Source organism: Parasteatoda tepidariorum, chromosome 9, assembly GCF_982258835.1.
Source record: "Parasteatoda tepidariorum strain Cologne lab strain chromosome 9, Ptep-v5.0, whole genome shotgun sequence".
NCBI lineage: Eukaryota > Metazoa > Arthropoda > Arachnida > Araneae > Theridiidae > Parasteatoda > Parasteatoda tepidariorum.
Window position 1 is genome coordinate 70,026,345 of NC_141763.1, and position 20,342 is coordinate 70,046,686.

General features: G+C 35.9%; 1 protein-coding gene across 3 annotated transcripts in view; it reads right to left on the bottom strand.

Moving 5' to 3' along the window:
- The window catches only part of LOC107444778 (corticotropin-releasing hormone receptor 2), a 185,970-nt gene that overhangs the window by 51,704 nt on the left and 113,924 nt on the right, over nucleotides 1–20,342 (bottom strand). For all 3 annotated transcript variants that reach the window (XM_087152095.1, XM_087152093.1, XM_087152094.1), the window contains exon 3: nucleotides 1,244–1,329. In XM_087152095.1, the coding sequence (XP_087008221.1) occupies nucleotides 1,244–1,329 (86 nt within the window). The remainder of the gene's footprint in view (nucleotides 1–1,243; nucleotides 1,330–20,342) is intronic.

Below are 20,342 nucleotides of genomic sequence, written 5' to 3' on the forward strand. Positions count from 1 at the left end.
TCTTTGTGACGTCAAAACGAACATTCTGTCCAACTTGGGTCTCTTCTGAAGTTTATCTTTGAGTGTTTGAAAGTATTTCAAATCTTTATCTGTTTGATCAGGATGACATCTTCTCAGATGATCCAGCAGCTTAGATGGTTTCACGGCGTCATTGCTTAAAACTTTGTTGCATAAAAGGAACATAGGCAATTGTTTGTCCAACAATGATGTAATGAAGCCAAGCTTCAAATAATCAACACTGCACTGTCTACATTTCTTTTTAGATTCGGACATGGCATCAGTTATCCGTGGACGAAATTATTCTATTTGACAAATTTTATCGTGTAATTTTGCATGATTTGAATATTAAACTACTAATAACTCAATCATGGCCGTTGTAATTTGTCTACCTTTCCTGACTACTAGTACAAAACTAAAATTTTAATAAAAAATAGTGTACTTACTTTTCTCCGGCACTCTCAAACAAAATGACACTGAGTCACTATAATATGTATGTAACTAAATACCAGTTTATATTTTTAAAAAAATTTTCTTAACACTTTCCTTTTCAAGATGATACTGGTATATCATTAAGTCAATTTTTTACAAGTTCAATTTGTATTGCGACCACAAAACGAATACCTACTTTTTACAATTCATTAGGAGTTCTATTCAACTACTTTAGGCATAGAATTTAATTTCACGGAAACTATTGCTTCACATGTTTTCTTCACGGTGGTCCTTACTTTCTGCTCTACAAATTCTTCACCCAGTTTGTATTTCTTTTAGAAATCGAAAACAGGCTTACTTATTCCCTTATAAATCGAAAATTTTTCTTATGAAGGTCGAAGTTGCTACTTTTGACTGCATTAGGTATATATATAATAATTTCTTTTATTAATCAACATAAAGGTATTATATTTTAACATAGTGTATTTCGAAACATTTTAGGAAAAGTCAAAAGGTATGAGTTTTGAAGCTCACGTGTATCTTAAAAAACAACATAATCGGGGGGGGGGGATATCGAAATGACGCAAACAGCGTTTCTAGTGTTAAAACTACCAAAGCAGAGATATAAAACCATATCTTTTTAAATCAATTGAATAAATTGGGAGAGACGTAATTTAATTTAGGTAACTTACCATTTTTGATGAAAAGACATAATTTCAGATAAAAGAGATGAAATTCCATGTTGTTATCGAAAGACTGATGAAACGAAATTATTTCATATACAAGCAACCTCTTATCAATAAATTATACTTACTTGCATACTTGGTACGCATCTAGTAAAATTAGTTATGTTGCCAATCCACATTCCATTCTGGTCGCAACTTCTGGTGGCAAACATTTCTGCAAGAAAATAAAAAGAGCACGCACTAAGTAAAGAGATAATATTAGAAAACACGAAAATTCCAAGAAGCATTACAAGAGAGGTTAAACCACCCTTTCTTGTAATTAAGAACTTATCCAAAGATAATACTAATTGAATGGGAATCTTTAATGGGGTGTCAGCCTATTTGTTTCCCTTATTTGTGTATTTACTTTTACGAAAACACGCACATATGAGAATTTATTTTCATACTTTGCTGGAATATTCTACTGGTCTTATGACATGCGATTATCGAGTATTTTCTCAATAGTATTGTAATTTATTTAAACATAGAAATTATACCGGGACCAAATACGTTTAATTACAAATTAATCTCTTATGAGTAGGATTAGAGTATTCCAGTTCAGCAATTATCTCTAATAACAAATAGTTTTGATTCGTCATAGAAGATACCCAAACAATGTGTAGATTTCAATTGTTTATAGAAACATTTTATTTAATTAAAACTTTCTACTTAGTGGTTTATCTTCTTTAAGGAAACACGTTCTTTTTTTCCCTTCGTTTTTCTTGTAGCTTTTTAACACCGTTTTCATTATGCTACTTAATATTTACGTTTGACATAGTTGCCGGTTCCACCTTTTCGGCCATTAAATTCAAATTTCCAAACATTATTTTAACTTTTTTATTTTCTGTACCAAGCATAGTTTCTAACACTGTTAGATTTCGTTACTCTTATTTGTACTACAATTAGAAATTTTTTACTATGAATATCCAATCGTTATTGTACTTATGTAAATTACATTATAAAAAATTACGTAGTTTAAAATCATATAGCAGTTGGCAAACCGTACATCTGATATTTTTACTGATTTTTCCCTGCAAAAAAATTAACTGACGTTTTTCCACAGAATTGAAGTATTTTTGAGGCCATTCTACAATCAACTGTAGAAAGACTTAATAGTAAGAGTACTTCAGTTGTTTTGCTGCTAAGAAATTCTTCAGTAATTTATTTTTAAAAATAAGCTGCCGTTTGCAAAGTTAGAGTAGTTAATTAGAAACCAATTTTAAATCATAAATTTTAAAAATTATTATACCATTAAATTCGTAGTTATGCTACTGTAAATTTAAAGTAATTATTATTTTTTTTTCCAATGGCAGGCACTGAATTTTAATCTTTGCCTATGAAGATGCCGGAATTGTTACTTATTTAGCGTTACCCAGTGGGAACCTGTGAACCAAAGTCACGGAGGCGAGCAACGTTACCCACGCCACAAACCTGTTTATAGAGTGGGCCACATTCACACACAACAGAGGACAGCACAAAGAGAGAGAAACATCCATGCCCAGAGCGGGACTCGAACCCGCAGCCAATGACTTCGCGGTCAGGCGCGCTACTTCAGGCGGTACTTGAAATTTAAGTGTTTAACAATTGTTTTTCTGATGTATTTTCATAAAAACTACAGTTTTTTGTATTATTGTAATAGTGAAAGAGTTTTCCGGCAATCAAACTGGTTTCGGTGTTTTCAAACTAGTTTCCTCGTGAATAATTTAACTTTTAATAGCATTTTCGTAACTTTTCTTTGATTATATATTAATTTCTGACAAATAATTTCTTAAATTTTGATAAGGATCCTAAATATATTCATTAATTACGGTGGTAACGCACTCTCTATATTTATATAAAAAATACTTAAGGCACATATTTGGTAGTTATTTAATAATTTTGAAGCTTTTAAAATTTTTAAGTAAGATTTTTACACAATTTAATTGTTTTAAACTCTGGTTAAAATTAAGTATTTATATATTTCTGTTTTATAGTAATTTTAAAACTAAATTTATTTTTATTAATTTTACTCCTTATTTATTTTTGTCTTAATAAATTATTTTTATACGAATTTTTCATGGAAAAAATATTGATTGATAAAATCAATAATTTTTTTTAATTCGAATTCATACGTAACTAGAAATACTTTAGAACTATAATTCGACTTACTATTTTACATTTATTATGCTCTAGTGCAAGTTAAGAAAAAACATGGAGAGAGCCTTTTTGGCAACAGGCTCCTCATGGAGAGAGCCTGTTTGCTGAATGTATGCCAAGTTCCAAGCGCGAATGAATATCAACATCGCCAACAGTTGAAACAAAGTAGAACGGCCTTATATATATTTTTTTTGCTTATAAAAAATAGCATGAATTAAATTTCTGTCCGACGAGTTTAACTTTTAAAAGCTTTTATATTGTTTTAAAATCAAAATTATATAATTTGATAGCTAAATAAAACGGAACTGAGTGCAGTTGTGGATGATTACTTAAATCCTATACAGCAACGGTCTTTTCTTAGCTTGTAAATATTATGAGTTTCAAGCAACTTCATATCAAAAGAGTTTGAAAATGGATATTTAAACCCATTTCAGTTTCCATGATAAATATCTTCTTCACGTCTGTTTCCTAAATTTGTTTTTTATGTACATTATCTATATATATATTTCTCTTACACGGCACCAAAAAAAAGCCTCATTACAACTCCCCGAATGGCAAAGTTAGAAAATCGACCAATGATTGCTGCTAAAAATGTCACATGGCAAATGTCACATGAGGTGGCTCAACATATAGCGCTTTTAAAAACGGAAACAATAACCAGAGTGAGCATTATCAGGTTGTTCAATTCAGATTCATGCCCTAAAAACATGATAACATTTAATTTAAACTCAATTAGGAATTAGTTAGGCTGGCCTTCTCCATGACTATAAATAAGTCACAAGGTCAGACTTTTGAAAAAATCAGTTTAGTATTGACTAAACAAGTTTTTAGTCATGGACAACTTTATGTTGGCCTGTCAGGAGTTAAGTCATTTGACAGCTTTTCAGTAATTGCTCCAAGATGCCAAATCTATAATTGTGTTTTCAAAGAAATTCCAAATGTTTAGTGTTAATTTCTTAGAGCTTTGCAGAAAAAAATGTTTTTTGGAAAAAATTTAATTGGAACTTCTATTGGTAGTAGGTAAGGGGAACTGCCAAAATCAAAACTCCCCGATTAGAAATGCAGCATGGCGACCTCCACGTGGTATTTCTCGGGTAATGCTAACAGCCATGCATTTTAATTTATTGTATGTAATACATCCTTATTTTGTTCTAAAATGTTGTGTACTTTATCACAAATGTTAATTAATATTGAAATTGATTTCAATAACGCTGATCACCAAAAAATATTTCATTTGGCGATAAAACAAATTTTTGTGTTCTTGAAAATGAGACTTTTTGAGGGTTATTATCTCACAAGGAACTGCAGTTCACCATGTACAATCTAAATAGCTAATATACTTTTTAAAAGCCAATAAGAACATTGATAGAATTCTTCTACATAAGTACAATACTATGTCTTTGATGATAAAATACTATGTCTTTGATGATAATATACTATGTCTTTGTGCTAGAACATTGTGTTCATTGGCGAGCGAGCGAAGCGAGCCATGGTTCACGCCGTGAACCAGGGCAATTCTCGGGGGTTGGCGAGCGTTAGCGAGCAGGTGGCGGAGCCTCCTAGTTTGATATAAAATACCTCGTTAATTGTTTAAAAATATACCTTTTTATATTAAACCTATATTATTGCATTAAATTAACACAGTTGAATGAGCATAGGATATAAAAAATTTCTTGTTTTGAAAAATCCAGAAGTTTATACAAATGACGGGAATTTAATTCCTTAAATCTATATAACAAAACAAGGGTAACGTGTAGGAAAAAAAAGTATATAAATTATAATAAATGTAAAGGCTTTGCTTACCTCTCCAGGGCTATAACAGAAAGTAAAAAAAGAGGGTAATGATAAAATTGAGTTATGAATGTTTCAATTCTTAGTGCACATTAGCATCCAAATAGAGTCTCGGTGCTGCCATCTAGTGTGGCAGAAACTAGACGTCCAAATGAACATGGCCAACGGTATCTCACCCATTGTGGTGATCCTGAAAGAGTGGATACCACCTCTGGAGAACGCACTAGGTCTGCTCATCGGCAAGACCGATTGTGCAGCTCATTGGTTGATTGATTGATTGAATGTAGAAGTTTTATGGCACAAGATCCAAAGGAGGATATGCTGCGCCAAACAATTTGTTGAGTTAGATCTAATGGTAAATTGCACACAATAGTTTCATTGTCATAAAATAAAAAAATAAAAAAAAACGAATAAAATTGTTTATCTCAAGACACGTATTTTTAAAAGTTCATAAAATAAATAAAAGCGTAATTCTATAAAATACACAGAAAAGGTAAAACGGTTCATGGGTAGGAAATAAGAGTGAATAAAATCAGATAAAACAGTTATATACAATATAAAATACCAATAGCTCGAAGAAATGCGAAAATGTTAGGATGATGAATATCATCTAACAAATCCTTCATACATAAAATCGTGCTATTAAAAAAGGTAAGACGATGTTGGTTAAAACAAGGACAAATGGTTAAAATGTGATGAACCGTAAGTAAAGTATTGCAAGAGTCGCATTTGGGAGGAGATTCTCCAAACAACAGATGAAGATGCGTGAGTCGAGTGTGGCCGATTCTGAGACGATTAAGCTTTACATCTGCATTACGTAAACGTAATACAGGTAAGGGGTCTATATATGGTTTGATATTATGAAGTTTATTTTGAGTTTGAAGGTCCCAATGCTGTTGCCAAAGGGACGAGATAAGCTGTCGAACATGTAGTTTAATGTCTGAGAATGGTACAGATATTGTTAATTCAGTAGTTGCAGATCGTGCTGCAGAATCAGCCAACTCATTCCCTGGGATACCGACGTGACTCGGTATCCAGCAAAATGAAATATTAAATCCCTTCTTGTGAAGAGCGATTAATAAATGATTAATGAAGCATAAGATTGGGTGAGTATCACAGCGAAAATTTTCTAACTGGTTCAAAACGCTCTTACTATCGGAGTATATAAAATACTTTCGTTCGGAGCGTGAAGAAATCAGCCGCAATGCCAAAAGGATGGCAACAGCTTCCGCAGTGAAGACGGAACAAATATCTGGGATCTTGTAGCTATAAGTATCATCAGCGATGATGACACCACAGCCTACGTATCCCGTCAATTTTGATCCGTCAGTATATACAGGCATATACTCAAAATATTGGTGGCGATGAGAATTGAATATTTGTTGATAAATGATGGATGCAACAATAGATTTACTGTACAACTTAAAAAGGGAATAAAACTGATATGGTGAGATGATCCATGGTGGTATGAGAAGATGATCTATTGATTGTGTTGGCACTTCACAAATGTTAAATGTTTGTATGAGAGAACGCACGCGAGCACGAAATGGACGGACATATGAAGGTTTAGCGTCATACAATCGTTCCAAGCTTGATGGAAGGACATCGTGTTTTAGAGGGTGAGATTTGCAGGATTTCACACGATAGTAATACGCTAAAGACAATTGCATGCGACGAAAATCGAGAGATGATTGGTGACAAATGACATATAAACTCTCTACTGGTGAGGTGCGGAATGCGCCACTACATATACGTAAAGCCGTATGATGCACTGTATCCAAACGTCTTAACGTGGAAGCAGTAGCAGTACCATAGACTGCACAAGCGTAATCTATACGTGATAGTATTAACGCTTTGTACAGTCTGAGTAAGGCGATACGATCCGCACCCCAAAAGGTATTCGACAAAACGCGTAATATATTCAAAGTCTTCTCGCACCGTGTTCTTAGATGTAAAATATGATTCTTGAAAGTGAGTTTCTGATCAAATATGACACCTAAAAACTTTAATTCAGATACAACGGGTATGGTGACGTTGTGAATAGATATAACTGGATCATGATGCATTCTGCGTAACCTACAAAAATGTATGCAAGAGCTTTTGCAAGGTGAAAGACTATGACCATTTTGTTCACACCATTCAACGATTTTATTCACAGTCAACTGCAGTTGACGCTCAATAACGCGCATGTCAGATCCTGTACATGACACGTTCAGATCGTCAACATACAGTGAACCAAATACGGAAGGTGGTAATACGTTTAAGATGAGCGAGACATGAATAATAAAAAGTATAACACTTAAAACACTGCCTTGTGGAACGCCTTCAGCCTGGATGAAGAGATCGGAAAATGTAGTGCCCAGTTTTACTCGAAAATACCGCTTCGACAGAAAGTTTTTGAGGAAGATGGGTAAGTTTCCACGAAGTCCCATGTCGTAAAGTGTCTTCAAAATTCCGTATCGCCATGTCCGATCGTAAGCCTTCTCAATATCGAAAAAGATAGAGACAAAATGGTTACGTCGGACAAAGGCGTTACGAATTCGTGACTCTAGAGCAACGATGTTATCAATGGTGGATCTTCCCTTACGAAAACCACTCTGGAAGTCTGGTATAAGGTGATTCTTTTCTAGGTAGTATACCAAGCGAGAGTTAACCATCCGTTCAAATGTTTTTCCAATACAGCTGGTTAAGGCTATAGGGCGATAGTTAACAGGGTCTTTCGAGTCTTTACCTGGTTTTAAGATGGGTATCACACTTGCTTCACGCCAACCAGATGGGTACGTTTGTTCCGTCCATATTCTATTAAACAGAATGAGGACATTCAACAACGACGTCCGATCTAAGTGGCGGAGCATGTGATATGTGATGCCATCAGGACCAGGGCTTGTATTGCGAGACTGGTAAAGTGCTCGTTGCAATTCTACAAAATTAAAATTGCTGTTATAAGAGAAGAGGCGGCGAGTATTAAAGTTGATTTTATTCCTTTCGACGATCTGCTTATGTTGTTGAAATGCTGGACTATAACTCTCTAAACTAGAGACAGCAGCAAATGTCTCACCAAGCATATTACAGACATCGGCAGGAGAAGAGCAAGTGGTGCCATTTTTCTCGAATACCGGAAGGTGAGATTCACGGTATATGCCATTAGCTCTCTTGACTCTCGACCAGACTTGTCTGGGAGAAGTAGAAGATGTTATGGAAGAGACGTAACGGGACCAAGAATTTTTCTGACTATTGCGCCGGACCTTTCGTGCCATTGCTTTAGCCCGTTTAAAAGCTAAAAGGTTGGCAGTGTTAGGGTAGCGGCGGAAGATGTTCCATAAGCGTCTCTGCTCTTTATAAGCAGCTGCACAATCCTCATTCCACCACGGCTTGCGGTGGCGAGGAAGCGAACTTGACGACTTAGGAATACTTTCTTCTGCCGCTTCAAGAATTGCAGACGTAACACGATCAACAGCTACACTTATAGTATCTTGTGTGACCATATCAACCGTGATCTGAGCAAGCTGAGCAAATAGAGACCAATTAGCACGATGGTATATAAAAGTTGAGGGCCTTGGGCTCATGGGAACTGAAGCAGAATATGAAATTATGAGAGGGAAATGATCGCTGTTATGAAGATCATTACTTACTGAAAAGTTTATAAAAGGTAAGAGAGATGGTGAACATAAAGCTAAATCAATGGAATGAAAAGTTCGTGTAGGAGTATGAAAGTAAGTTTCTTCACCTTGATTAAGCAAACAGAGACTCTGGTCATGGATGAGTTGTTCAATTTTACGCCCCCGGTCATTGGAGGCAGAACTACCCCATAATTCACTATGACCATTAAAATCTCCGAGCAAAATGAAAGGCGAAGGTAACTGATCTATAAGTGAGTTTAAATCTGTTTGAGAAATGGGTGCATGAGGAGGTAAATAGACAGAGCAAACTGTGAGGAGAACATTGATGTGAATTTGAACGATGGTAGCCTGTAATGAGGTTGATAAAGTAAGATGAGTAGATGGAAATGCATTACAAGTTAAAATTGCAACACCGCCATGAGGATGATTTCCACCATCGAAATCATGCCGGGAGCAAGAATAGTTGCGCAATTTAAAATTATGAGATGACGTTAAAAGAGTTTCCTGCAGTGCAAAGCATGCAGGTTGATATTTTGAGATGATATCTTTAATATCAGAGAGCTTGTTTCTAAGGCCACGGCAGTTCCATGAAATAAAATTTATTGACATTATGAAATGGATGGATTTAGTTCTGTTTTAACGTCAAAAGTTTTCGGTTAGTCTGGTAAAAATTCATCGTCGGAAGGATGAAGAGATAATTCTACGTCTAAATCCATCTTCTGCGTAGAAGAAGTGGATTGATTGACGTATTTTGGGTCTTTCTTCTTCCGAGTTATGCCAGGTTTTTTAGTTTGAGGTATTTTTGTTGTTGGAGGCTGTTTGGGGAATGGTCGGACTTTTTCTGCATTATCAATTTTAGAAGTTTTCTTAGGAGGTGGAGATGTTGTTCTATTTGATGTTGATGGTGTGTTAAAATTGAATTTTGGTTTTTGGACTGTAGTCTTAGTCTGATGATGAGAGGTAGAAGGCAAAGGTGGAAGGTCCGTTTGCGTACTGACAGAGCAAAATGAAGTCTTTGCAGCCGCAGAATAGGACACACCCGGACGAGGAGTACGGGCGGTTACTATTCGGCGGGCTTCATTGAAGGTCACGTTTTGCAATACTTTGACACTTTGTATCTCTTTCTCTTGGGACCATTTTGCACAACTTCTGGAGTATGCAGGGTGAGCACCCTTGCAGTTAATGCAGAGGGGTGGCAACTCACAGGTAGTGTCATCATGGTCAGATCCAGAGCATCGAGAACAAATGGACTTGCTACGACAAGATACTTTAGAGTGTCCAAACCTTTGGCACTGAAAGCACCTTAATGGGTTTGGCACATATGGTCGTACAGGGCAGTTATGCCAGGCAAGCTTAACCGAAGATGGTAATTTCGGTGTGTCAAAAGTAAGGATCAAATGTTTCGTTGGGATGAGTTTCCCATCCCTCCTAATCTTGATCCTACGGACAGCAGTAACATGTTGGTCTGTTAAATTTTCCACAATTGTTTCCTCTGCATCATCGAGGAATTCAGATTGTGATATGACACCTCGAGAGGTGTTAAGAGTCTTATGAGGCGATACTGTCACATTGAAAGAACATATGTTGGTACAATTAGATAGAATAGTAGCTTGGTTTTGGGAGACCTCAACTAAAAGGTCACCCGAGCGTAACTTTTTCACGGAGGCTACTTCTCCCAGTACTGAGAGAAGAGCCTTGTGAATCAGAAATGGAGAGACTTTGGTAAATGAAGTGTTGGGTACTTCAGGGTTTGTGAGCGTTATGATGTAAAATCTAGCGAATTCAAACGGTGAGGAGATTGTTCCGCTGTTTTTGTTTTGGTGTGCGGAACTGAACACCTTGCTACTTTCAGCCATAGAAAATAAAAAATCATTTCGACTACCAGCGGCATCACCCACCACGGAGTCCAACCAAGGGGATGCAAGTAACAGAGTGGAATCTGTTACTTAACACCGATGCTGACCAATAGTTATACGACCTTGAGTCACCCCTGAGGCAGCCTCCACCCTTAACGAAGTGCCCAGTAGGTGACCCCGGTCTTGACCCTAGAAACAGATGACGATTGTGACCAGCCGATTGATGCACACAGGCCAATATGCACCTCCCGTTTACCTGAAGCACGGGCCAAAGCAGTGTATTGGGGTACCAAGATGCCCCTCAACTGCCAGGATCCCCTTTTCCAGGGACACGGGTCTCCACGCACGGCAAACACGCGGGTGGTCTCTTCCCATCTATGTCCAACACAACAGAGTGGTAATCAAACACAGATGACAAGCCCTTACCAGTAAATTTGGCAACCACGACAAGGGGGAAGAGAAAGGGGAAAGTAGGAGTAGAGGGAGAGGAAAACGAAGGGAGGACAGATCACTAGGGTACCCCGGGGCGTGACTCCCTGTGTTTACCTAAAGAAGGTAAACCCCCTCAGGGGTGCAGCTCATTGGAAATAAAATTAAAAAAAATGTTTCAATCACACTAACTTTTCATTAAATTTTCTATTGATAAAAGAAAATATTATGAAGACTAGAAGTTCTGCTTACTAAAGAATTCGACTGCAGTAGTTACGTATTAAAGTTGACTGCTACTGCAATAATATACTCGGTGTAAACGCTTACTTTGAAAGAACTGAAGTTTTCTTTGCTAGTAATATTTATAAATTTATATTTAAAATAAATACATTATGGAAGATGATTATTCCTCATTACGATATTCAGAACGTGCCGTTAATGATTCTTCCATAGACAAGCATCTAGAAGCTGCATCGAAATCTTTCGATCTTGCTTGATGGCTCTATTTTTTGATTTGTAAAGTTATTGAATGGCACTTTCCTCGAAAAAATAAATAAGTGTGGAACAAATATGACAGTTGGAAAGTTCATAAATTGTCTTCCCGGCAACATAGAAATTAAAGGTTTTAAGAATCGTGTAGTACAAAAAAAAGGAAGGATGGAGATGGTTGCCTCGAACAATCCCACCTTAAGATGAAAAAAATTTAGACGTAAAAAAGGCTTATGCAGATATTGGCACTACAAACGACACCTCTTATAAATGTTTTTTTCATTCTAAAGAACCTTTAAATTGTGTTGTGTTTAATTTTTGAAAAAATAAACATTGAGAGATGCAGTTTTCAAAGTGATCGGAAAACTTAAGCGAGACAATTTAATAAATATTTTTATAAAAATGTATTAAATAAAGAAGAATTAAAAAATGTAAATTACGTTTGCACTACAGAAGACATTTGGTCTGGTCGTAAAAGGAGTTTTATTGACGCAACTACAAATTGGATCGATCAGACTTCCTTACAAAGAAAGTCTCAGAACACTGGTCGTTCTGTCGGGGATTCAGCGGAGAGCATAATTATGAAAAGAGCAGTAATATGCTTCAGAAGAATTAAAAAATGTATATTACGTTTCCACTATAAAGGACATTTGGTCTGATGGTAAAAGGAGTTCTCTTTGATGCAACTACAAATTGGACTTATAAAGAAAGTCTCGGAGCATTGGTCGTTCTGTCGGAGATTCAGCGGGGAGCATAATTATGAAAAGAACAGTAATATGCTACAGGGAAATTCATGATAAGTCTGCGTTGCATACTTACAAAATAGAAACGTCCATAACTCCAGAGAAAGCAACTTTGTGAAGGCATTTGAAATGTTTGGTATACATCCGTCCAGCATTAATAATTTATATAACATTAATTTTAATAGAGATGAAATCAAAAACAGGAGTACTTTGCTTTGTTTAAAAACATGGATCACGGTGATGGAGTAATCAAAATAGTTGACTCTAAAAGTTGGATATCTGCCCCAACTAGAAGGTCAGGTGGAACTGGTGAGCCCTCTTGACTACCAAAAAATTAATGTCAGGCTCTCTCTTGAACAGGACATTGTTAAAAGTGAAACATCTACCGCTGCTCTCCACCTTCTTGCGCTGGAGACAATGGGAATCCGTTACCCGGAACCGCTCTGGCTGAGAGTTTTTACAGATGGCTCTTTCCATCCGGATAACCAAATGCTGGAGCTGGTATCTCTTGTAATCTCTTCTCCTTTGGTGCTCCAGTGGGTGCCAATAGATCTGCTTTTGACGGGGAAGTTGTTGCAATACGTATTGCTCTTGAACAGCTTTTTTGTTTTATTGAGTCTTTTTCAAATGTGGTTATCCTTTCAGACTCGAAGGCGGCGCTTTGCTCGATTGAATCTATGCATTGCCCTTCCAATTGCGACGTTCTAAAATGTCAGGATGCGATACGCAAACTCCACCATTTTGGCAAAGCTGTAGCCCTACAATGGATTCCCGGGCATTGTGATATTGCAGGAAATGAGAGGGCTGATGTTTTGGCAAAGAGAGGCACAAGAATTCTCCAGGCTCTTAGTAGCCCAGTCCCCTTTTCAGCTTTAAAAAGGATTATTAGATCAAAAATCCATGGGGATTTCCACCAACAATTGTCAGAAAGGGTAAAAACCAAAGTGTGGAGAGATCTTCGACAGAACACCATTCCAGACTGGTCGCGCCGCGAAGCGGTGGCTCAGTTTCGACTACATACCGGACATGACTGCCTTGCCGCGCACCTGTTTCGTTTAGGGCTGGCACCTGATCCCTATTGTTCTCTATGCATGAGCCAAGCTGTTTTGGATGGCAGCCACATCCTGTGCTGCAGGGCCCTCCGCGGGTCGTCGTCTACCGAGCGATATTGGGAAGCAAGAGCGCTCCTTAGGAAATGACTTTTTACTTTCTTGTTTTGTTCCTATGTTTTTGCTTTTTCATGTCAATTACCTCTGCCATTTGAAATAAATAAAAGTTGGAGAAACTTTTCCAAACATTTATGATGTAGCTCTCATACCTTAATTTTTATCGCAACGTCAAATTTCAACAAAGCTATAAAACTGAATTAATACTTCTCATTTATTCATAACATTCTATACAAATGTCAAATCAATGTTTAGAAGCGTAGTAATATGCCGAAGACAGCTGAAATAATTAAAAAATATTGGAAGATACTTTAATTCGACCAAGATTCCTTAAGTGGAACAGTTTATATGATGCATTAAAACACATTCTAAGCATTAAAGAAAAAAAAAACATCGTGGTTCATAAATTTTTGAGGCTAAGAAACATGATTTATAAAAGCAAATTTGATTACATAGAAGATTATTATGTTTAAAAAAGATTTCAGAAGTTTTTGGACATTCTTCAATCCAAAATTATATAATTTATTGAACTACGGGCTCCACTTTGCAACATAATTAGCGGGCCAATATTGAAGAATTTCAATTATCGATTTTTTGCTTTTGAAACACTTTCTGGACCAACTGCTGAATATGTTATGCTAGCAGTATTAAGTTACCCTCGATTTAAAAACTAATGGCTTTCTTGTGTTGATGCATATTAACATACTGGATTAAAATATCTTCTCATTTCAGTAATAACATAAGAATTTAGTGAAACTGCACTGTCTATAGCCGATAAAAATGTAACTAAAAAAGAAAATTATTTTTCTGATTTTGACATTAACAAAGATGGCTTGCTTGGAAAGCCAAATAAATCATTGCAAGTTTTTTTGCTCAGGTGCTTTGGTGCAGTGCCAATAATATGACCGTTAACTTAGAAAAAAGAGCTGTGCGGTCTTTTTGTTTAACTCACCAGAGCTTTTGCCCAGGCCTGAATTACAGAAACAGCCCCATTGTATATACAGATGTTTTTACTTATGTGGGTGTAAGCTGCCCGTTGTATCAATTTTAGGACGGTTCTCAAAAAGGTTAAATATATTGAAGCGTTTGGCAGAAGCCATCTGGGGTAGTCCACACTTTTGACGTACTGTTGTGAACTACTTGTAACAATCTTAAAATGTCTCCCTCAAAAACTAGAAACTTCGCAGAAACAAACGTTAAGGCTTATCACAGTTGCAGTAAAATCCACACCCATTGAAACAATGCTGTTTTTGACAAAAAACAAACCTGTTCAAAATATTATCCAAGTGAAAGTTTTTATACTTTTTGAAAAACTTATTAGACTGGAAGATACTTTTTTGAGGGATTATCAACTTGAAATAAGAAATCTCAAGACCCAAAATGGATTTGCTCAGAGGGTATTGGCAAAAAGGAAAATATTTGAATTTCACAATGAAGTTCAACTTCTGTCGAAGACCAGAAATCATATCAAAAAAGGATATTTCACCGGAAGTACTAAAGCGTATCGATTTGGAGACTATTGACACCAAATATACAGAAAATGAGTGGTTACATGTCAATACGGATGGATCACAGTTTTCAAGACAGCAAAAAGTTGGGGTCAGTGTTTTCTCCAAACTTTTTCCTTTTACGCACCAGTTGGAAAGTATAGTACTGCCTTTGACGGTGAGGTGAAGGCGATTCGTATCGCTTTGAAACAGCTTACTTGCCACCTGTATAAATTTAAAAATGTAGTCGAGCTATCAGCCTCGCATACTGTCCTACAGTAAACAAATTATCGTCATCCAGCAAATCCACGAATTCCACTATCAGAGGAGAGTTCCTAATATCAAGAACTGTTGATTTCCTTGAGGTCTCGGCCAAAACGTTTTGTTATCCAGTGGATTTCTTGCAAAAAAGGGTGCCATGCTTCACTGTACAAAACGAGAAACCTCTTTTAACAATTCTAAACTTTATATTAAAAATTTATGCAGTCGATGTACTAAGATGAACTCATATGGAAACCAAATGTGGAAAAGAGTGATTTTTTGAAATTCCTGATAAATCAAGATCGGAGGCACGATTGTCTCACTACTCATCTGAATCGCATTGGCATTCTTAATGAAGCTGTCTGTCCTCTGTGAGACAAGAATGAGCCAAAGGGCAAACATCACCTGCGTGCATATGTAGCTCTCCATGGAAACACTGATACTTCTAGATATTGGGAAGCTAGAAGACTTTTGGGGCGATAGACTTCGGCTGTCTCTTGAACTTTTTTGATGTTTTCTCTCTGATGTCCTTTGTTTTTGTCCTGTATTGGTTTTTTTTTCTTCAGTATTTGCCCCGTACCTTGTTCATGTGTCCAAGCCATTGGAAATAAAAAAAAGCTTATTTGCTGAAGAAAGTTAAGACCTGCAAATACTTATTCGGTATCCAGAAATGAAGAAAACTTTTTAAAGTATAATACTACTTCTGTATCTACTATCTTCTGCAGTAGTGAAGCAGCTATTATGGACTTTGATAAATGCTCCAAAAACAAACAAATTATCCGATCAATTATTTGAGGAAAGAGTAGTTTTAAAAAGTCTTTATGTCGTGATTTTAAATAATGTGATATCTATATTGTGTGAGGTATATCTGATTTCAGATTAAAGAAAATAGTAATTATAAAGAACAGTTTAAATCATAATTGAATGTTTTAAGAAGAAGCGTTTATTTGCTTCGGATGGATGATTCAAGTCATGCTACATTAGTTCAGGTGATTCGAATTAAGTTACTCAAATCACTGATTCGAATAACGGATTCTTATGAAGTGATTTAGATCACTGATTCGAATCATGCGATTTGGACCAAGTGATTCAGATCTCATTTCGAAACTAATAATTTGGATCACTGATTCGAATAACTTGACTTAAACGATTTAATTGCGAATCACGTGATTTTGATTCATATGATTTTTTCTTTCTTAGAAAAGCAATTTTCTAAAATCGAATGATGGATAGCATAACAGAATTTCAAAAGGAAGAAAACTACAAGAACTTGCTGACAGCTTTACCATTAAAAGGCGAGTCTATTAATAAGAAGAGAAAAAATTGAAAGTCGAAAGCTGTTGAACTTTTTGAGTTGAAAAATGAAAGTAAAGAAGAAAAACTACAAACAGGTTCACTTCTAGAAAACGAGCTTAATCAAGAGAAAAAAAAATATCACCGATGAATCTGAAGAATTTCAAAGAGAAGTAATGGAAGAAAATTTGCTTCTACAGAGTGAATCCAATAAAAAGAGAAGGAAGAGGAAATCTGCATCACCAAGGGACACAGTAACTAATGAAAATGAACGTGACAGCAGTGACCCAATCTGCGCAAATGTTAAGGATGACACTGGACAAGTTAGTCCTGGATGCAATGATAAAAATAAACAAAATAACAAAAAATCAGTGGTGACTAATGAAGATCAGGTAGCAAAAATTTCCAGTAAAGACCCAGCAATTTCGAAGCATTATTATCTGAGTAGTGACGACTTGTAATCTATGGAGACGCAGTATCTTCAGAGAATGACGTCGACTTTCGAAGTGATCAATAGACCATCCGATGAAGACACAACTTGTGAACATGAAGAGCTGATTAGCACAGTAGCTTCCGAGCTGGTCGGTGAACACCCGAACACGACACATTTTCTGGTGAAGGTTCAGTAACAAATGAAGATGCTGAATCTTAAACTAAAAGCCCAATTTCTTCAGATCATAGTGAACTTGCCAAAGAAAGTCCAGTAGCTTTTGAAAGCGAGGAACTGACCTGTACTGCACAAGGAACCCCGGAGTTACAGATGAAGACATAGAAACTTTTGAATATGATGCTCTTTCTTTTGGAGATCTGGCAATTCCTGATCATATCGAAACTTTTGTTGAAGGTAAAGCTATTTCTGAACGGGAAGAACTGAGCGAAGGAGATTCACTGGCTATTGAGAATGAACAAAATGAACTGATCCACTGAAGGTCCTTTCATTCTAGAAACTAATGAACAAAGCGCCTTTAAATTGATTAAAGAAGGAACGGTCGGTAATATAGGGTAGTTTAATATAATTTTTTTTATTTAATCACTTTTAGATTATTTGTATAAACTTCGAAATTTTCAGATGCATAATTTGTGTTTTAATTTTAAATTTTCTGTCAGTAACTATATATCTATCTCGATTCTAATATTTCATATTTTGTGTTCAAATGCTCATAATAATAATTTTTTTTTTTTTTTAAGAAAATGCATACTATTAAATTTAAAAGAGAAAAACGATTCCGTTACATATATGCACAGTTCCACTTTTTTGACGTTTTTAATAGAAAATATACCCTAACTAAAAATATAGCACAATTTCTCTCATTTTATGAATTATTCTTTATATATTTATTTCTTGTAGGGATAAGATTGCAGTAATCTATAAGCATAGTCTATGTTTCGAAGAGGTATGTTTTTTATGATTATCATAATTTTTTTTGTATGACTGAGGGCAATTAATGGTTTTCAAAATTAAAATGATTCTAACCATTACATGGGATAACAATGATAGTGCTTTAAAATATAATAAAGTAAGGGGAAGACTTGTTACTTGACGAAGGAAAAAACTAAAAATTAGGTTTCCTGCTTATTCTTCGACAAAAAATTCGTAGCCCGTCCGATTAAAAATTATTAAAGTAAACGTGATAAACTGGGTATTACATATAGGCCAAAGTAAGAAGTGGTAAAATAAATAGCTCGAGGACTACTGATAACTTTATCAATAAGCTTTGTCAGTATTTGAAAGCTCTTAAATTTTATCTATATTTTTTTCTCCGATAGGCATACGTCTGATTCCAATATCTTCGTCTCTGATGAGAGATCGAATCTTGAAGATCATCTTAGTTTCTCTTCCCATACAGCTACTACAGAGTATGAAAATCAAAATAGAAAATCTTCCAGTGGGGAAGTTATACAACCTACAATAACTGATATCCTCGTTTTTGATGAAATGCCTTCCACTACACTCAAATATGCCTAGATCATCCTAGCTCCCCTTCCTACACAGCTGCAAACATTATACAATCTACTACACCTGATATAATTGTTTCTAATGAAATGCTTTCCTTCACCCTCAGAGAACAAGATCACCCAGTCTCTTCGTCTTCTACAGATACAGACAGTGAAATGCAATACAGTAAATCTTCCGGTGAAGATTGCCACAACCTACACCTGATATCCTTCTTTCAAATGATATCCCTTCCGTCACCCTCACAAATGAGGATAATCCGAAGTCCCCATCCCATACAGCTACAGACGATGAAAAACAATACAACAGATCGTTTAGTGGAAAAGTTATGCCAACTATATCTGGCATCCTTATTTCTAATGATATTTCTTCCGAGCTTCTCTTCCCATACAGCTGCAGACATGAAAACACAATGCAGCGGACCTTCTTCTTGGGGAAGTCATACTTTAACCATTAGGACTTTTTAGTATGTCTGTAGCAGTACCAGTGTTTTGTTTAATAGTATTCTGCCATGCTTTTTGAGTTTCCTTTTTAATACTGAAAAAAACCCTCTGCTCAGAAATTGACCAATACGCAGAAAATTAATTCTGATGAAGCCCATAACTAGAGTTGCCAAAGATAACGCTTTTTATTTAACTCTTATAAAATGTATATAAATAAATTATATTCTTTATAAATTATGTTATTACTTATTTAGAAATTTATACACTTTCAGAATGCATTTAAAGAAGAGGAAATTTGCATTGCCAAAGGGCACAGTAACTAATGAAAATTAACGTGACAGCAGTGACCCAGTCTACGCAAATGTTAAAGATGACAACAGTGGACAAGTGTGTCCTGGAAACAATGATAAAAATAAACAAAATAACAAAAAATCAGTAGTGACTGATAAAGATCCGGTATCACTGAAACATGCAAAAATTTCCAGTAGAGACCCAGCAACTTCGAAGCATTATGATCTGAGTAGTGACGACTTAGCAACTTTTGAAGCAATCTATAGAGACCCTGTATCTTCAGACAATGAAGCCGCCTTAGCAACTTTCGAAGTGATCAATAGACCATCCGATGACAACACAACTTCTGAACATGATGAGCTGATTAGCACAGTAACTTTCGAGCTGGTCGGTGAATACCGAGCAGCTTCCGAACACGACACATTTTCTGGTGAAGGTTCAGTAACAAATGAAGATGCTGGCTGGACCTTACACTAAAAGATCATAGTGAACTTGCCAACGAAACTCCAGTAGCTTTTGAACGCGAGGAACTGACCTGTATTGCACAAGAAACTGTGCACCCCGGAGTTACTTATGAAGACATAGAACCCCGGAGTTACTTATGAAGACATAGAAACTTCTGAACATGATGATCCTTCTCTTGGAGATCCGGCACTTCCTGATCATATCGAAACTTTTGTTGAAGGTTCAGCTATTTCTGAACTGGAAGAACTGACCGAAGGAGATTCACTGGCTATTGAGAATGAACGAAATAAGCTTATCACTGAACACCCATTCATTCTAGAACTTTATGAACAAAGCGACTTTAAATTGATTGAAGAAAGAACAGTCGGCGATATAGGGTAATTTAATATAAAGTTTTTTTTATTTATATTTGATTAAAACCAGATGGTAGGTTAAAAATAGTTTGTCAGTAGAAAATAAAATTAAATTGATCCTAACGATTAAATGGAATAACAATGAGAGTGCACGAAAACCTAATAAATCAGGGGGAAGCAGGAAAAAATTAAAAAATTTGTTTTCTGCTTATCCTTTTACAAAAAATTCGTAACCCAGACGATTGAAAATTATAAAAGTAAAAGTGATGAACTGGTTATTACATATAGGCCAAAATAAGAAGAGGTAAAATAAGCTCTTTGACTACTGATAACTTTATCAATAAGCTTTATCAGCACTTGAAAGCTTTTAAATTTTATCTATATTTTTTTCTCCAATAGGCATACGACTGA